This window comes from Suricata suricatta, chromosome 15 (genome assembly GCF_006229205.1).
Source record: "Suricata suricatta isolate VVHF042 chromosome 15, meerkat_22Aug2017_6uvM2_HiC, whole genome shotgun sequence".
Taxonomy (NCBI): domain Eukaryota; kingdom Metazoa; phylum Chordata; class Mammalia; order Carnivora; family Herpestidae; genus Suricata; species Suricata suricatta.
The window spans coordinates 68,424,123-68,444,231 of record NC_043714.1 but is presented as its reverse complement, the minus strand read 5'-3'; the positions used below and the strand labels follow the sequence as shown (position 1 = coordinate 68,444,231).

General features: G+C 43.6%; 1 protein-coding gene across 3 annotated transcripts in view; it reads left to right on the top strand.

Moving 5' to 3' along the window:
• Positions 1–20,109, top strand: part of ADCY8 (adenylate cyclase 8) — a 218,688-nt gene that overhangs the window by 84,471 nt on the left and 114,108 nt on the right. For all 3 annotated transcript variants that reach the window (XM_029923740.1, XM_029923739.1, XM_029923738.1), the window contains exons 4-5: positions 5,633–5,744; positions 16,302–16,429. In XM_029923740.1, the coding sequence (XP_029779600.1) occupies positions 5,633–5,744; positions 16,302–16,429 (240 nt within the window). The remainder of the gene's footprint in view (positions 1–5,632; positions 5,745–16,301; positions 16,430–20,109) is intronic.

The following is a 20,109-nucleotide window of genomic DNA, read 5'->3' as shown; positions in this document are numbered from 1 at the left end:
GGTGCAGACTTGCCTCAATGATCTCTTCCTTATTACCAAAAAAATGGAAGCTCAGAGAGGTTAAATAAACTTCCCAAGGACACACAGTTAGAAAGGAGAGTCTACGTATGGCCCATGTTCCTAAGGATTCTTTTGAACTCTGCTCAAGCTTTCCGGGGTATCTATTTGCAGAGTGACAATAGGTAACATCACTTGTTTTTAGCCCAATAAACAACTTATCTCAGAAAATTAGATTTGAAAATTAACATGGTCTTTTCAGTACCTTCTAAAATGAATATACTCCAAGATGATCGTCATGGAAGGTTCCAAGTTCATACCTAGAATCAAGAGAACTGATCTTGAGCTCCCCACCTGGGGATAGCAGAAGGAGCAAATGCAGAGAGAACCAGGGCCCTGGTTTCTGTTTCTTGTCTTTTATTCAATAAAGTCTCACTGCGTAACTACAACTTAACACAGGTGCTCCTTGGTCCTGAGTGAGCACACGGGTCCCTAGGGGCTCCTTTTAAAGCAGATGCTGATCCGATGGGTCTGGGGTGAGACCTGAAATTCTCCATTTCTAACCAGATTCCCAGGGGATGCCAGGGTGGTGGCCGTGACCATACTCTGTGGGGGAAAAAAAAGAATACTGAAGACTTCTGTCTTGATTCAATTCAAGAAGCATGTCATGAGGCCACCATGTGCAAGGCAGTTGGGACACATAAGTGACTTTCTTCTAGTTCTTTAGTTAGTAGATGGAGCACACTCAGTCCCAAATGACTGTGTTGTCAAGTGTTAAGTGTCATGACAGGGGACTGCAGGCTGAGAAGGAGGTAGAGAAGGAATGACTGGCTGTGCTTAAGGAATTCTCTATAAAAACAAGATCTACAGGTTGTCTGGGTGGCTTTGTCGGTTAAGCATCCAACTCTTGATTTCTGCCCAGGTGGTGATCTCATGGTTCAGGAGTTCAAGCCCCGTGTTGGGCTCCACCCTGAACAGGGAGCCTGGTTGGGATTCTCTTTCTCTCTCTTTCTCAAAATAAATAAATAAACTTTTTAAAAAAGCAGGATCTCAACATAGGAGTTAAATTGGAGGAGAGAAAGCTATGCCAGGAAGCAGGTACATCATGTTCAGACACAGTTGCATAAAGTACAGTGCATCCCAAAGACCACAAGAAATTTGATGATATTGGCTTGCTGAGCACGTCTGAAACTTCTTTGACCTTTGGTCTCTGCAAATCCATTTCTTCTTTCAGTAGGCTGCATGCTCTGTAAGGGGTGGTTCTTTCTGCTCACCACTGTAACTCCACTGCCTGGCACAAGTAGGCATTCAGTTACTTAGCTGTTGGATGAATGAATGTATGAATGAATTATCCTTGACATAGATAGATATTAATAGTTTTGGGTGAATAACTCTATTGAGTGGGTTGGACTAGACAAGCTAGGAGCCCTTCCACTTCTATCTGCCATGGCAGGGACTGTCCTTACTTTGAAGGTAGCATCCTACAGTGATAAACAGTATAGATTCCAGGGACACCTTTGTGGCTCAGTCAGTTAAGCATCCAACTTTGGTTCAGGTCATGATCTTGTGGTTCATGGATTCAAACCCTACATCAGGCTCTGTGCTGACAGCATGGAGCCTGCTTGGGATTCCATCTCTCTTGCTCTCTCTCTGCCCTTTCTCTCCACTCCCCCTTCAAAATAAATAAATAAACTTTAAAAAAGAGTATAGATTCCAGAGCCAGGCTGCCTGGTTCAAATCCTAGCTTTTCATGTCTGTGTGAAAGTTACTCGGGTCTCAGTGCCCTTATCTATAAAATGGAAATGGTCACAATAAGTCCTACCTCATAGATCATTATGAGGAACAAGTGAGATGAGACATGTGGAACTTGGGAAAGTATTAATCACAGTAGATACTCTGTAAATATTGCTGCTGTTGTCATTGGTATTGTGTCAACAACTAGGAATTCCATTAGCCTCAAGTAACAAATGATCTAATTAATAATCCTACGTTGTCCTCTGTTACCTCTCTTCTCTATCTCTCAAAAGCAATCATGCAATCACAGTACATTTTTGTAAAATAATAAAGAGAGCTAACATGCTTTTGGAGCCCTTACTGTATACCAGGCACTATGCTAAGTATTTGCTACCCATCAGTAATGCAAGTACTAAGGTTATCTCCAATTCACAAATCAAAGGCTTAGAGATGTTTGGGATGTAATAACCCAAGGGTATGATATTCATAAGCAGTGAGATGGGCTCTGAGCTCTGATCTGTCTAGACTTGAGTCCTATGCATTTGGTCCTATGCACTTGACAGACACTGTACCACCAGAACGCGGTACAGGAGAGTGGCTGTCTAGTGGCTGCTCCGGAGCAAATTTTATACATTAGAAATCTAAAGGCATCATGCTCAGGCTTAAAAGCTTTCACTGGCTTTCCACCACTTTCAGAACAAAGTCTGTGCTCTTCAACTTGGCTTACCAGCCCATTTCCAACATTCCCCTGCCCGACATCTCTCTCAGACACTCTCTCTCCCCTCTTCTTTCCCCAACTTCATTGCTCAGTGCCACCTGCTGACTAGCTGCCCTTGAATTCAGCAGAGCTGCTGTCCATGTGCCTCACTTCCACCTGACCCTAGCCTGTGCTGATTCCTCTACTCAGACCGTCCACCTTCTACATGTTTTACTGTCTGGAAAGTCCCAGGTCTGGCAAAACTTGGCTGAGACCCTGATGCATCGAGAAACTGCCAATCCCCTATGCCTGGTCGTCCCCCAGAGTGTCCTTCCATCAGAGTACAGAGGTTCCCTCCCTTATCTACGGTTTCCATTTCCCACAGTTAACTGAGTTCAGAAGTAGATGATCCTCCTCTGACTTAACATCAGAAGGTCAACGGTATCTTGCCACTGGGGTCATAGCACCTCCTGCATCATTGCTCTTGCTCCATCTCATTATGCAGGCATTGTATCATCTCTCATCACAAGAAGAGCGCATACAGGACACTAAGATGTTTTGTGAGAGAGAGAGAGAGAGAGAGAGAGTGACCACATTCTCATAACTTATTACAGTATATTGCTATAATTGTTCTGTGCTATTACAATTGTTGTCAGTATCTTCCTGTGCCTAATGTATAAAATGAACTCTCTCCTAAGTAGGTGTGTATAAGAAAAAACAGTCTATTTAGAGTTCAGTACGATCCACAGGCTCAGGCATCCCCCGGGGGTTCTTAGAACGGATCCTCTTACCCCAGATAAGGAGGGAGCACTGTACTCATCTCCTGTGTGGTTTCTGTCTTTCTCCTTGTCTGACCAACCTTGGTCGCTGTACTCTGAGCATCTCGAGGTCACACGCTGCATCTTTTTTATAATCAAACCCAACTTCCTAGCACAGTGTCTAGCTAGACACATGGGAGATGCGTAAATATTTGCTAAAATAATTAAAGCATTAAATTATTAATTCAAACAATTTTTTAACTGGGTCCTAAGGATTCTGAATGAGTCCATGAATGCACTCAGGGAAGGTGCACATTCCTTGAAATAAAGTGCAAAATTGTGAATACTTGCACATTTTTAGAAGAGAAAGGTCAGAGCCTATATCTGATTCTTAAAAGGGTTTGTAGTGGACATCACTTTAACAACCACTAAGTACTGGGGTAACCAATATAAGTCAGCACACGTTCCACAGTGTTTTCTGGCTAGTTAGCCTACCACATTAAAACTAAGTTACACTGATTCTAAGATGCACCATTATTTTATGCCACACTAAGAAAATTCCCCAAAGTTTGACATGCTGCTCAGATGCTGTCCTAGATTCAAATATGACAAAATCTGAGAGGTGCCTCTGCTTTTTTGTTACATTCTTTTTCTTCTTTAAAATGTTTATTTATTTTTGATAGAAAGTATGAGTGGGGGAGGGCAGAGAAAGAGGGAGACAGAGGATTTGAAGCAAGCTCTGGGCTGACAGAGGCAAACCCAATGTGGGGCTCGAACTCATGATCTTGAATTTGAAGATAAGGACTTGAGCTGAGATCAGATGTCCAACCAGCTGAGCCACCCAGACACCCCAAGTTATTTTTCTTTTTTTTTTTATTTTAATTCCAGTCAGTATAGTTAACATACAGCGTTATATAGATTTCAGGTGTACAATATAGTGATTCAGCTATTCTGTACACTACTCAGTGCTCATCATGATGACTGTGCTCTTAATCCCTAGCACCCCTTCTACCCACCCCCCACCCACCTCCCCTCCGGTAACCATCAGTTTGTTTTCTGTGGTTAAGAGTCTGTTTCTTGCTTTCTCTCTCTCTGTCTGCCTCTCTCCCTCTCTCTCTTCCCTTTGCTTATTTTCTTGTTTATTTGTCTCTTAAATTCCTCGTAGGAATGAAATCACATGGTATTTGTCTTTCCCTGACTTCCTTCACTTCACTTCATAATACTCTCTAGTTCCATTCATGTTGTTGCAAATGGCAAGATTTCATTTTTTTTTAAGTCTGACTAATATTCCATTGCATACATACACCACATCTTCTTTTTCCAACCATCTATTGATGGACACTTGGGCTGCTTCCATTGGTTGGCTGTTGTAAATAACTCTGCTGTAACATAAGGGTCTATATATTTTTTCAAATTTAATTTCTGTAAATCATTCAGCAGTGGAATTACTGGATTATAGGCTAATTCTCCTTTTAGTTTTTTGAGGACCCCGCACTGTTTTCAGCAGTGGCTGCACCAGTTTGCATTCCCACCAATAGTGCACAAGATTTCCTTTTTCTCCACATAGAGATGCCTCCGCTCTTGTGTTGGTCACTGAGGTGGTGCAGTGTGGTGGGTAGGGACAGTGCCCTACGGTGCAGGTGGACAGTCCTAACTCTGCCACGTGCTACCGGCGGACCATTAGGTGGGTCACCTTGTCCCTCTGAGCACCAGTGTGCTTGTCATCATAATGGAGGGAATCATGCCGTCCCCGCAGGGTGCCTGGGTGGATGAAATAAGACAGTGCTCCCACAGTGCCTTGCTTTCAAAGGCTTCCAAGGACTACACTCCTCCCTTGCTTTCCTCACCCCTTCTGTCAAACCACATGCAGAGAGAAGACCTCACCTCACTTAAATCCTTAGTAAATAAGAGAGTTTTAGGTGATTCATTCTTCTGCCTGAGGTCTCCCAGCTCTGCCTCCTAGTCCCCTAATGTTTGAGAAATGCCTGACTCTAGTTGTCTGCGATGGCCGTTATGCCGTTTGCTGGAGACAATGAGACTTTTTGTTCTTCTGTCTCCGGTGTCTGTTTCTCTCTGTGTTCAGGGCATCCGCAGTGGTGTTCGTTGCGAAAAAAGAGAGGTAATCCAGAAAGCTTCATTGTGCTTTCCACAACAAATCGATCTGTTCATAGTAACAAATCCCCTTCTGGGTTGTTCACATTGCCCACATGCCACAGCCCTGTGCAGGAAGGAGGGCTTTCGTTGCCCCCTTGTTCTTCCTGAACTCCAGGGCGGACCCCCTCTGCTGAGGTGTTTGGGAAATACTGACACATTCCTCCTGACTCATGGCAGAGAGAGCTAGAACCTTAGACAACAGTTGATTTCTTTGGATGGGCTTGATGTCTTCCAGGACGGATTAAAATATTAATATGCTCTTTCCCCACCCCACCCTTGCCCTGTTGTCTAGTATTCTTTTTGCAGATGTTAAAGGATTTACCAACCTCTCCACGACCTTGTCTGCCCAGGAGCTGGTCAGGATGCTCAACGAGCTCTTTGCCAGATTTGATCGACTGGCCCATGTAAGTTGAATTTAATTCCCTTCTAGTCTTTTGCGGGAGTGAGGGACTGCATGTGCAATTAGGGAGAGAAAGACTCAGCCTTCATCGCCGGTATGTACTGTTCAGTATCCTCCTCCTGGTGTGGACCCCTGACCCTCACACCTTCTGGGAATGAGTGTTAATTATTTACAGATCTTGAACGGAGGTTTGCCGGATTCATTTTCCCAACTGAGAGATAGCTGGTTGAGTGACAGTTAAGCCAAAGCTCTTTTTGCGTGTTTTCTGCTCCCCATCATTTCCCCCTGAGTGTGGCCAGGCACCAACCAGCGCAACCTTAGCCTGGGTCCCTCAGTGGTAGTTGCCTGCAGTTCCCCACCAACTCCAGCCCTCTGAAATGAATTAGCCTGATCTTGGGAGCCAGTAACCTATTGGACCACCATTTTTTTGACCTGATCCAATAGCTTTGTTCCTAGCCCACCAGATTCTACCTTACTTTTCAGCTGGCTTGAGGGAATAGCCAAAGGGAGATAGACATTTGCCATCAAAACACAGATTCCTAGTCTTGCAGCCACTCAAGCTGGGGAAGACTGTCCCGGCACACTGTATTTTAGAGCAGGCTTTCGGTTCACAAGGAATGCCTTACTTTCCTTCTTCAGCAAGTGTGTAGATCAGTGCCAGTTTCACAGGGCTGTTGAATCAGATGTAACCGCATCAAGTCAACGTTCCTTTGTGGAGCATCAACATGCCCGAAGTTAAGGCTGCCTCCCGCCAACCAGAGCCATTCACACTTGCGTCCGCACACCTGCTAAGTGTGGTGCACCGTGCTGTTGGGAGTATGGGAATGACCCAAACACTCCTCCTTCTTCCTAGAACTGAGCCTGGTCAGGGGACACATCCATAGGTGATCAATGCAGTGTGCTGTGTGCATTAGGTGGCGGGGGGGGGGGGGGTCTGGGCCACTGTGGGAAGAAGGCAGGCGCCACACATAAGCATCAGAGAAGACTTTCCGGAGAAGGGGACTCTTGGACTGAGTCCTAAAAATGGGAAAACCAATGCAATATAATACAGTTCAGCCACAAAAAAGGAGCGAACTGCTGAGACACACAGCAATATCACTGAGTGTCCAGAGCAAGGTGCCAAGTGAAAGAAGCTAGACCCCAAAGCCTGGACGGCAGGACAAAAGCATTTATGAGACATCGTAGAAAAGGCAAAATTATAGGGACAGGAAAGAGATACATGGTGGCCAGGAGCTGGAGGTGGACGGAGTAGATTGGTTGGACAAAAGCACGAGGTGCAGTGACCTTGGGAGTGACATAGCTGCTCTCCATGTGAGCACCATGGTGTCCTGTGCCAGAATAGTACGCTTCATTGTATATAAATTAGAAAGGTGCAGAAGGCAGGGGAGGTCATGTTACCCAGAGGGGAGACCAAAAATAAAGATGCTACTCTACACTGTATGTTAACTAACTTGAATTTAAATAAATAAATCTAAAACTGATTAACTAGAAAGAAATAAAAATAAAAGATGAGGGGCACCTGGGTGGCTCAGTCAGTGAAGCATCCAACTCTTGATTTCAGCTCAGGTCATGATCTCACGGTTCATGGGTTCCAAGCCCCACATCGGGCTCTGCACTGACAGTGCAGAGCCTGCTTGAGGCGCTCTCTCTCTCTCTCTCTCTCTCTCTCTCTCTCTCTCTCAAAATAAAGAAATAAACTTAAAACAAACAGAAAAAAAAGAAAGATGCTACTCTGTATGTGTGGAAAAAGCAGAAGAAACTTAGCATCACTGGAGGGACAGTGGAGAGAGAGAGCAAGGGAGAGGTTGGAGAGTTAGGCAGGAGACTGCCAGGGAAGCCATATGGTAACCATAGCTATGGGACAGCTGTGAATAGGAAACTGATGTGGGAGAGGGGGGCATGGCAACTGAGTCCCCGCCTCCCCAGGAGAAAGGTTGGGTTTATCTGTAGTTTGGAGTTGGGGACCAATGTCCATTCTACCTCTTTCTACTGTCGCATCTCTTGGGCTTGGTGCCTGTTCCAGTAGTTTCTCTACTTCATATTAGGGTCGTGAATATTACTCTTTTTTTAATGTTTATTTATTTATTTTGAGAGAGAGAGATAGCAGATGGGAGAGAGGCAGAGAGAGAGAGAGGAAGAGCGAGAATTCAGAGCAGACTCTGCAGCTGTCAGCACACAGCCTGATGCAGGGCTCGAACCCATGATCCATGAGATCATGACCTAAGCCGAAACCGGGAGTCGGAGGCTAAACTGAATATTTTCTGAATATTTCTGTTCAAAAACGGCCCTCCAGTGGGAAGCAGCAGGCAGGATCGGGGTCTATTTTTAGTGTCACGGTAAAGGCCGCTGACCCAGGGAAAGGGTTGCAGAGTAAAATGCAACCCAAGTTCTTCAGCCAACACCTACTGCAGGATGCTGGCCGACAAAACCAACCCCTGCCCAGGGGAGGCTCGGGTCTGGTAGAGGGAGAACAAGTCCAGAATAATTGCAGGACAGCGTGGCTCAAGCAATAATAGGTGCAGGTGACCTGACGGAGGCAGGACGGCCCAGCCAGTGCTTGGGGTGGCGGTGGTGATTTAGTAGTACCCAAAGCAGAGACATGTGCAGACTGGGTCTGGAGGAAGAGCAGAAGCTTTCCTGGCATCAGATTAGACCAAAAAAAGTACCTTCCAGGCTGAGCTGCAGTGCACACGTAGAAAGTGGGGGAATTCAAGAAGGTGCTGCTTGTTTGAGAGGGGGTGCTCTAAGAAGCTAAAGGTAACTGGAGAATCAAGGGCAGGAGGACTGTAGGGGCACCTGGGTGGCCCAGTCTGTTAAGCATTGGACTTCAGCTCAGGTCATGATGTCACAGTTAGGGGTTCAAGACCCACGTCGGGCTCTGTGCTGACGGTTCAGAGCCTAGAGCCTGCTTTGGATTCTGTCTCCCTCTCTCTCTCTGCCCTTCCCCAATTTGGGCTCTTTCTCTCAAAAATAAATGAACATTAAAAAATTTTTTTAAAAAGGACAGGAGGACTGTAGTTAGATATGAGCTCAAAGAGGAACCAGAAGCACCTTTGGAGGACATGGTGCAACTTTTTAGGGGAGGTGGGCTTGGTCCTGTAACTGGATCTTTCACCCTGGTTACCTTACACCTGGTGCTGGGGGGTGGGGAGGTAGTGAGATGGGGGTACACGGCCCATCGGTCTCCAGTGCATGCAAGAAGCTATATATAGTCCATCTACTGGGGTGAGTCTTACTGAAGTTTTAATAAAAAATTTGAAGGAGAAATAAACAAATTAAGCACAGATACACGAGGGCATAAACTTATTATTAATTTTGATAAGAATATTAAACATTCATAAACTGCCTGGTATATGTTACTCACTGTTCTGGGTGCTTTTGCCCTGGATTACCTAATTCAGTTCTCACAACAGACCTACGGGGCAGGTTATGTATTGTTCCCATTTTACAGAATGAGTGACTGAGGCTCAAAGAAGTAATCTTCCCAGAACCATTGGTAGGTGGGTGAATCTGTGATCCAGGCCGACTGGGTCAGGTGCTCACCCGTGGCTGCTCAGCAACGGCACAGGCATTTCAGGAGCTGGAACCCAACACAGCCATATGCTGCTGCCCCCATGGGCAGCTCGAGGGGTTAGATTATGGGACTTCAAGTATGGCCTGGGCTTGAAACTCCCTCTCTGCATCTCCATTTTCTATCAGCATTGTAGTGAAGGAAAAATGAGAAGAAATGCATGTGAAATGTCTCAGCATTGAGTCTGGCTCCAAGTAAGTACCCAGTACCCATTAGCGCTCAGTAGCCCTGACCTCTCTCCAGGTGCGTCCCCACCTCAGGGACCTCCCTGGAAACATTTTAGAAACTCTGCCAATGAAAACAATTCTACTCGCTTTGGAATGAGAAGACCTACTTTCAGTGTTTTAGCCTCCAACCCTGGGAAAGTCACTTAGCAGCAGGGTGGAGCTCTGCTTCTGTAGAAAAGGGTGTTTGATTTGACCCTTTTTGCATTTCTTAGCATAAAAATTCGGTACTTTATAAGGATTCTTAACCTGCCTTCCCATGAGTTTTTGCTTTGGGGTTTGTTTACAAGGTATGTCCGAGAAAATGAAGCTCAAATGTGAACTTCACACACTGCACCTGTCAGCCCGCTGCATGATTGAAGCGCAGGATACTTCAAATAGTTTGATCGAACTCCCGAGTGCCCGTGTGCTTCAGGCTGCTCAGCGTAGAGTGGGTTTGTTTTGTTTTGTTTCGTTTCATTTTGTTTTTTGACCCCTGATAGTGCCCTTGAAGATTTTGGTAACTTTTGGCCTGTGATCTTTTTTAAACTAAAGTAATCCCTACCTGGTCCCCCTCCTCATCCACATTAGGAACAAAGACTTGTAAACTGTTATGAAGGCTTTAGAACTGTAAAACAATGACCTCATTTACTGGTATGCATTTGACATCATCCCATCATTTTTCTTTTTTTTTTAATTTATTTTTGAGAGAGAGAGAGATTGAGTTGGGGAGAGGCAGAGAGAGAGGGAAACACAGAATCTGAAGCAGGCTCCAGCCTCTGAGCTGTCAGCACAGAGCCGAACGCGGGGCTCGAACTCACCAACCTTGAGATCATGATCTGAGCCGAGGTCAGACGCTTAACCGACTGAGCCCCCCAGGCGCCCTGACATCATCCCATCTTAAACCTTGTTTTAAATTGCTGACAAACCGGGAACAACATAAATTATTGATGAAAGGAATAAATCCAACACTATGGAAAGCTAATGAACAGAAAGAAAGCATGATCTACCCATTTCTGTACTGACAGAAATTCAAGACATGTTTTGCCTGGAAAAATAAGAAGCATGTCTCCGATCTAGAAATGCGGTATGATATGGCTAACGATATGACGTGGCTGCAGAGCTGGGAAAGTAGTCCGTGTGCATAAACATGGAACGAGAGTGTGGGTGGAGAGCGGCCCCTGCAGAAAGGAAGGAGCCCAGGTCAAGGAGCTGTGGGTCTGCGGAGGCGGGACCCTCCAGGGGGATTTATCCACCCGGACAATATGTCCATGTCACCTGTGAAATTCCAATTAGGTAGAATGATACAGCATTATCATGATGTCTAATATAACTTTTTCAAAAGTGCACTTATGCCACTAATATTTTTGTTCTGGGAGTCTTTCACCTTTTGTTAATTTTTTTCTGATTACTGAAGCAATAACTTACTACGTAAAATTCAAACATCCAAGGTACAGACAATGCCAAAAGTGTGCATCCCTGTAATCTCATCCCTCCCCAACGATATAACCGTCATTGATAATCTGGTGCATTTATCACCTGATTGCATCTATCATCAACATAATATGGTTTCATAAATTTCCAAAACTCTTATACTGTATCACAGCCATCGAAGTGGGAAGAAGGATTATTTTAAGACTCCATAAGACTTGCAAGAAGACCCTCATCCTACTATATTTTTCTTTTCTAGTATCTTTTTTCAAAGCAATCTGTATTTTTCTTAATATAAACTTTCCAAAGCAGTTTCTGGTAAAAAAAAAAAAAAAAAAAAAGAAAAAAGAAAAGAAAAGAAAAAAAAAAAGAAGTTTCTTGGATATTACGGTCAAGTCATCTGACAGCTCATAGGAATTGATCTGCACCTGCAAATTGACAGAACTTGACAGATAAGACAGGTCTTCCATGTATACATATTTTTATATTTCACACACACACACACCATTTATTTTGGGCTCAAAGTTTTTAAAAAAGCTGCCAGACTCACTTTTTTTTGCAAGAAAAACGGGCCCTGGGCACGAATATATTCACCACATTGTACGTTTCTACACCAGAAGGGGAATAAAGCATTTTACACAATTTCCCTCCAAAACACATTTTTGTCAGGTGATCTACCGTTCTGGACTCTGCCATATTTGCTTCAGTTTTGTAGAGAAACAAACTGGCGTGCAAAAGTCAGACAGACATGAGTGTGATGTCCCGTTCTGCGTCTCACTTGCTTTGTGACCTTCGCTTACTTGAGCCATCTGTGAAATGACTCATGATTCAAAACATGGTTGTGGAGACTCACCAAGTTAAATGTTATGCATTTCACACGTAGCCTGGCATATAGTATACGCTCAGTAAATACCGCCTCATTTCTCTACTTATGTGTATCCAGTATGGCTTTACCTCTATTTTCATGGAAAAAATCACTGATTAAGAGTCAGTGAATTATCACATATGGTCCATAACATTTATTTTTAGAAGTTTTCATTTAAATTCCAGTTAGTTAACAGTGAAATATTAGTTTCAGGCGTACAGTGCAGTGATTCAACACCTCACTCAGTGCAGATCCCAGCCGATGCCCTCCGTGGTCCCCATCACCTGTTTCACCCATCCCCCCACCCACCTCCCCTCTGGGAATCATCAGTTTGTTCCCTAGAGTTAAGAGTCTATTTCTTGATTGTCTTTCTCTTTTTTCCCTCTGTTGCTCATTTGTTTTCTTAAATTCCACATATGAGTGAAATTATATGGCATTTGTCTTCCTTTGACCGACTTATTTCACTTAGCATTATACTCCCTAGCTCCATCCATGTTGTTGCAAATGGCAAGATTTCATTTCTTATGGCTGAGTAATATTCCCATATATATATAAATATATATAATATGTACATAGTGTATATATATATAGTATATATAGTATATATATACCATATGTATATATAGTATGTATGTATATATAGTGTGTATACACACACACACACACACACACACACACACACACACACACTAGATCTTCTTTCTTCATTCATCAGTCATCAAGATGAAAAGCTTCTGCCCAGCAAAGGAAACAATGAACAAAATTAAAAGGCAACCTACGGATTGGGAGAAAAGTATTTATAAGTGACATCTCTGATAAAGGATTAGTATCCAAACTATACAAAGAACTTAGCAAACTCAACACCCAAAAACCAAATAATCTAATTTAAAAATGGGCAGAAGATTGAATACACATTTCCCCCAAAGAAGCCCTACACGTGGCTAACAGACACATGAAAAGACACTCACCGTCACTCATCACCAGGGAAATGCAAATCCAAACCTTGATGAGCTACCACCTCACACCTGTCAGAATGGCTAAAATCACAAAAAACAGTAGGTGTTGGTGAGGATGTGGGGAAAAAAAAAACCCTCCCACACTGTTAGTAAGAATGTAAACTGATGCAGCCACTGGAGAAAACATTATGGAGGTTCCTCAAAAGATTTAAAATAGAACTACCCTGTGATCCAGCAATTGCACTACTAGGCATTTATCCAAAGGATACAAAAATACTAATTCAAAGGGATACAAGTGCCCTGATATTTATAGCGGCATTATTTACAGGAGCCAAATGATGGAAATGGCCCAAGTGTCCATCAGCTGATGAGTACATAAAGAAGATGTGGTCTATATATACAGTGGAATATTACTTAGCCATTAAAAAAACAATGCAATGTTACCCTATCATTACTTTTGGCCAGCTGATCTGTGGCACAGGAAATTTTTCACCTATTTCCTATCACACTGAAATTTTCATATTTACAAGCAGGTGTAAACCCTACCTGCCCTCCTGTGCTCAGGGTTATTATGAAAAGACTCGAAGGAAGATAGTTGAACACAGGGATGACTGTTTCCAGGTGTTCGTTGTCACTGCTGCTATTGCTAACCGATGGCCATTCTTTGTTATGTATTAAGAACAAGGTAGGTCATTTTGACACATTTCCTGTATGGGGAATTGAAACTCACATACCAGTGGCTTCAGTGATTTATCCAAGGTCAGGCAGCTGGTAAATTTGGCCAGAATGCCGATGTTGGATTCTTAGACCAAAGTATTTCCTGCTCTACCCTTTCCCTCCTCACTTCCCACTGCCAACATCCATTGCTCCTGACTACCATCACACCCGGTTCTGCCTCAAAGAGCGTGACTAGCTGAAATCACTTCCTGAGCACCCCAGCCTCGGTGTTCTCAGCAAAATACAATAAGGGATTTAAAGGTGCCTGGAAGGCATAGTCTGTTAAGCATCTGACTCCTGATTTCAATTCAGGTCATGATCCCAGAGGCAGGGAATTGAGCCCAGTGTTGGGCTTCATGCTGAGCATGGAGCCTGCTTAAGATTCTCTCTCTCTCTCTCTCTCTCTCTCTCTCTCTCTCTCTCTCTCTCTCTCTCTCTCTCTTTTTCCCCCTTCCCTCCCTCTGCCCCCTCCCCTGCTCATGCTCTCTCTCTCTTTCTCTCTAAAGAATTTTTTTTAGTTATTAAAAATAAGAAGGGTACATGGGTGGCTCAGTCAGTTGAGTGTCCAACTTCAGCTCAGGTCATGATCTCATGGTTCATGGGTTCAGGCCCTGTGTCAGGCTCTGTGTAGACCACTAGCTCAGAGCATGGAGTCTGCTTCAGATTCTGTGTCTTTCTCTCTCTGTTCCTCCCCTGTTCATGCTCTGTCTCTCTGTGTCTCTCAAAAATAAACGTAAAAAAAAATGTATTCCATCAATGATTCTCAAATGCTCTTTGACAATATCAGGAAGGCAAATTTGTGATCATGAGATAAAATATATATATGTTCTATTTATCTGCAATGTAGTGGGTTTTTATATTGGTTTTATTTAGTTCAAAAAGCTTTCCTTTCTCTTGGGAATGTATTTTCACTTTTTCATTGTTAAAATGCCTTTTCCTTCATAAAGCCACGGGGATAGTGGATGGTACTTGGGGTGTTATTTTTGTTTGTTGATGAATTTTTATAATTCTTTGGCAAAATATAAAATTGAACCCTAGAACAACCTTTCAGGTCCTATTTTATTTAGAACAGTCCCATGGATGCCACAAATCTGGAAAATGCCAAGACCCATGGGCCAAGTGCTTTCTGGTTCTATTCCATACATAACATTAGGGGTCTTCGCAGAAACAGCTGAAAGTCTTAAGCTTCCCTTATTGATCAGATCTCACCAGAAACTGTCATGCAAAATTAGCTGCATCAAAGCAGCCAAAGATAGGAACCACAAGCTCCTAAAAATAACCATGGGACAGCTGTGCATGCCATCAGCCTTCTAAGGGTTGTGTCTGTGCCCACTTGAGAAGGTTGGCAAAGCTCTGACAGTCTGATCCAGACAGGGAAGCACCAAAGCCAGTTCTGATTCTCTTTTCCTTAGCTGATACTTGGTTTTCATTGAGAGAGCAATTTCATTCATTCCTTACACAAACACAATGGCTGAATCTGTGATCAAATTCAGAAACCAACATGGTGCTATGTAGGTTGGCAGCACCAAGGTGCCCTCTGTGCTGCTGGTGTCTCAGTGGGTCCCCTTCCTTCTACGCCTCTCCTTGTCTGCCCTTCCACCCTTGTCTCCAAAGAAAAGCCTCTCACCCCAAAAGCCCATAAATTCTTAGGACTTTAGATCTGGGGTGCATTATCAGAGATCATGCAGTCCCATCCATGTATCCAAGGAAGACAGAAGGGAAAGTCATCTGCCCATGATCTAATACAGATGTGAGAACATTGGGGCACATGTCCAACTCTTCATCACAGCCACAGGCGACGTTAATTTGGCCCCCTATCCACTGGACCCTGTACTAGGCCTTCACATGCATCATATCACTCATCCTCACCATCACAGCTGAGGTTCAGAAGTTAAGTAGATGCAAGGAGTGTAGGATTTAATCTTGTGTGGTGTGACTCCTTAGCCAGTGCCCTCAGGCCCTATATTATGCTGCCTCGTGGTCTCTTTCCTCTAAAACTGCAGCATCCAACCTCTTCCCATCCAAGGAAAAACTATGCACCATTTCCTTGGTGCTTGTTGCTCTTTGAAACTTGGTAAAAATCATGTCCTCAAGATTGTCAGTCCACTGAACTGTGCCACCTTTATTACCTATGAAATAAAAGAGTTATACTTACTTCATAAGGTTGTTGTAAGGATTAACTCTGTTTAGTACATATTGCATTTATCATAGGGGTTATTATGAATCAGCTTTGTGTCAGGGACAGTGTTTGACTTACCATAATGCTCTATAGACAGTTTTTTCAATGAGCAGGTGTATGAGTTAATACATGAATAAAAGTATGTGTAAGACATAATCTACCCTTCTTAAGATGCCAGAGTTGAAAGAATAGGCATCACTGAATGATTTATACTTTTAAGTGCTTGTTATTGAGCTAAATACTGGTAAATAGTATTAATTCAGAGACTTGTCCTGCACAAAAACATCAAAGGTCAAGATTCACAGAGGAACACTGACCATGCCCATTCTTTGCCAGGCCTGCCCACATGATGAGTGTTCATCAGAAGGCTAGTATGTGGCAGAGCCAGGACATGGCCCTGTATCTGTTGAGCTCAACACCCAGTGTTTTTTAATTACTCCATTTCACTGCTGAGCCCCTCAAACCCTTACTTAGGGTAGCCCCTCAATCTCTTAGGAAGATAATAGAAGCATATTTCAATGGTAGGTGTCTGCCCCCAAGGTCAGGACCACCTCACTCCACTGCCCTCCATCTGGAGGCTTTCAGAAGCACTTGCCTGTCTGCTGACTCATTCCTCTCCTCTCCATTCGTTCCTTCCAGGAGCATCACTGTCTTCGCATTAAAATCCTGGGGGACTGTTACTACTGTGTTTCAGGGCTTCCAGAGCCCCGCCAGGACCACGCCCACTGCTGCGTTGAAATGGGCCTCAGCATGATCAAAACTATCAGGTAATCTGGGGTCTCCTCTATAACCCCCAGGCCTTCGGTGTGCATGAAGATGAACCATCCCATCTATCCTTTGTGGTAGATCATGTGTGTGTTGAAAGGTGATACGCCTTGACTTACATCATAAAAACTGCATGCCCATTAACTCTCCCACACAAACCAATGAGCCAGACAGCTTCTTTGTGCTCCAGTCCTACCTCCTTTTAAATGACTTGTGCAACCAGTTTGTATTACCATTGTTGTTGGGGATACAGCAAGGACCAAGATGAGCGTGGTACTTGACTTCAGGAAAGTTACTCAATATGGTACCGTGAATTCTGAGCTGAATCCAAACCAGAGTGTGTGAGGGGGAACAGAGGAGGAACAGCTCATTCATACCGGGGTGATAGAGAAGGCCTTTCAGAGTAGAGCTGTCTAAGCTGTTTTCTGAAAGGTGAGCAGACATTAGACCCTGGAAGAGTGTTGGGCACGGTTGGACATTTGGGGAATCGGGACATGCTGCAGTGACAGCTGGTGAAGCCTAGGGAGGAGAGGCTGGCGACAGATGGACTACAGGCTGGGAGCAGACATGGCCCCAAGAGCCTTCTCAGCCATGATAAAGATTGCACTTTAGCCAGAGGCCAACAGGAAACCATTGTAGGGCTGCCACCATTGTTGGCATCATGGGTACATGACAAGTGCTTTTGGGTTTGGTCAGTGTGTCAGGTAAATAGAAGCTTAATCAAGAAGGCAGGAGTGGTTGAAGTCAAGGACTTTGGAATCAGACTGTGGCTCTGGGACAGATGCTCATTGTTATCAGAGCCCCCCTTGAGGTTCCAAATATGGCTGCAGAGACTCCAAACATTACAACGTTTCCCAACCACAGCAAAGACAGTGAAGAAGGTACATGCACAGAGATCTTCTGTGGCTTATGCCTTCATCTTATAAGGAAAGAAGAATTCTGCCAATTGCAGGCCAGAATACCCTTCCTATGAACTCCCACCTTGGTTGTTGAGTCTATCAGGCATGTTTGTGACCATTGGCTGTGTCCATCTGGATTGAAGAGCAGCAGGAGAACAACTCCTGAACCCCACATACATCCTCCACAGAAGGCTCAGCTCACCTCCTAGCTCCCAAGACCAACCCCAAAGAGGGCAGGAGGTGTATAAACAGTTGGAACCTTCCTTTCTAGAGCCTGGCTATGGCCAACACAGTGTGCCTGGGTTCTTTCTACTTGTGACAGATTCCTGACTTCATTCAGGTTTAGGGCAGAGGTCACTTGATATCAGGAAATGCCATGTGGCCCCCTAATTAAGAAGAGAACAGAAGCTCTTTCCCTAAATATGATTTTGCTTCATTGATGTAACACTGGTCATTTCAAGACTTAGCCAGAAATCACATTCCTGGTGGGAAGATGTGCTATCCTGGCTGACCCCTAGGGTCCCACCTCTGGAACCAACCCATGGCCAGTGGCCATGGCATGGTGCTTTGCTATGGGGTGTATGATGAAAACCCAGTCATCACCATCCCTAAGTCCAGGTAGACAGATCAAGAAAGAGAGAGGACATGTCCCCTCTTTGACAGCGATGCGTAAGTTCTCTCATCTAGAGACTGTGGAGACATGAGCCCAAAAGTCTCAAAGCAAGTTCCCTTCTGGTAGATGGAAAAGATTGCAGATGCCTCTGAGCTGTTCATTTGGACACTGGTGAGTCTTGCCCTGAAAACTAGGTTGAATTGTAGTATTTTAAGTGGCTTCAAGGAAGGCAATAAGACACCCAGAATACTCTATATTTTGTAGGAATTCTGCAGCTGGTTAGGCGTGTGAACTTTATTCTACCAGCCATTCAGTAGGTCAGCCCACAAAGAATCTGTGGAGCTCTACCCAGGGTCAGATGCCACCATGCTCATCCCTGGAAGTACAGTGATGAACAGGTCAGTGGGTGTCTTTCTCTTGCTCATGGTTGCCCTCCAGGGTGAGGACTTGGATTTGCTGTCTGTGAAATGAGGAAATTGGGCCAGACCAGCTCTGAAACCTCTGCCAGTTCTGAAAATCTGTGAGTTTTGATCACCCACATCACAATTAAGTTTAAGTAGCAAAACTGTCTACAGACTTTAATTTAATTTAATTTAACCTAATTTAATTTTTAATTTAAATCCAAGTTAGTTAACATAGCATAACATATGTCAACATAGTTAACATAACTGTGCCATTAACATAGTGTAATATGGTTGCAAGAGAATTTAGTGACTCGTCACTTATATATAACACCCTGTGCTCATCCCATTCTTTTTTATGGTGATATAATTGACCCAAAAAGTATATATTTAAAGTGCAGAGCATGCTGATTTGATGTACATGTACACTGTGGAATAATTGCAAACTCGGGTTAATTAATATCCATTGCCTCACTTGGTGATGTTTTTCTCTTTGTTTGGTGAGCACACTTAGGGTCTACCCATGGCAAATTTCAAGTATACAATACAGACGAGATCGGGCACATTCAGGGTGGTATGGCCATAGACAAAGTATACAATACAGCCTCGTTCACTCTAATCACCGTGCTGCACATCAGGTCCTCAGAGCTTACTCATCTTATAACTAAAAGTCTGTCCCCTTGACCAATATCACCCCATTTCCTCCCCCACCCCCAGCCCTGGCAACCACCCTTCTACTCTGTTTCTATAAATGTGACTTTTTTGTTTGAGATTTCACATACACAGTATTTGTCTTTCTTCATCTGGCTTATTTCACCTTGCATAATGCCCTCCGGATTCATCCTTGTTGATACAAATGGTAGGGCTTCTTCATTTTTAAAGGCTAAATAATATTCCATTGTGTACATGTACACATACATGTATATATACTTATATATACACACCACGTCTTCTTTATCTCTTTATCCATAGACTTTCCTTAGGAATTTGTATCTTGAACTTAAACAGTAGAAACACTGCAGACATGGTTTTACAGAAGAAGTGAACAGTGATTATCAAAATGCTGAACATACTTATGGCATTATCTTTTATCTCTCCGGAGAAGACCTCATTCCTTCTGACCATCTTGTCCAATGGAAGGTCTCTTTTCTGAAGTTCTGGACTAGGTCAGTGAGATATGAGGTTTGAATGCATTGAAATGACTCAAGGACTTTCTCTCATCAGTTTATTAAGGCTGCTTTTATTCTTTTAGAATGAGACAGTTCAGCAGGATTTTTTAACTTGCATAAATCAGAGTCTATTAATATTCAACACTCCTTGATGACAATGGAGGGGAGGATGGGAGGGCCAGCATTAATTCTTCCAGTTAGCGACAAAACATGATACAGAGGAATACATAAGAATGCTGGTAATAGGCAACTTTAGTTGCAATGGGCTCAGACTTCTAGAGCTTTCTCTCTTGCAATCTGATATTGCCAGACTGAGGAATGATGGGCAGGCAGTATTTCTGAATGTGTGTAGATGAGAAGCCCATGTATGTAACTTTATCAAAAAGTTCATAATCTTAACCGTCATTTATCCAAGATGCAATTGTTTCTTCAGACCCAAAAGCACTTGTTCCAACTGGAGAACTTACTAGAATCCATAAGGTCTGGAAGCTTTCATAACATCATACTATGTGTATTGTTCTGTAATGAAAATAAGCCATTTATCGACTGGTGTTCCCAGACTTGATGGCTGCCCAGTATATTTGTCTTCAGAGATGGATT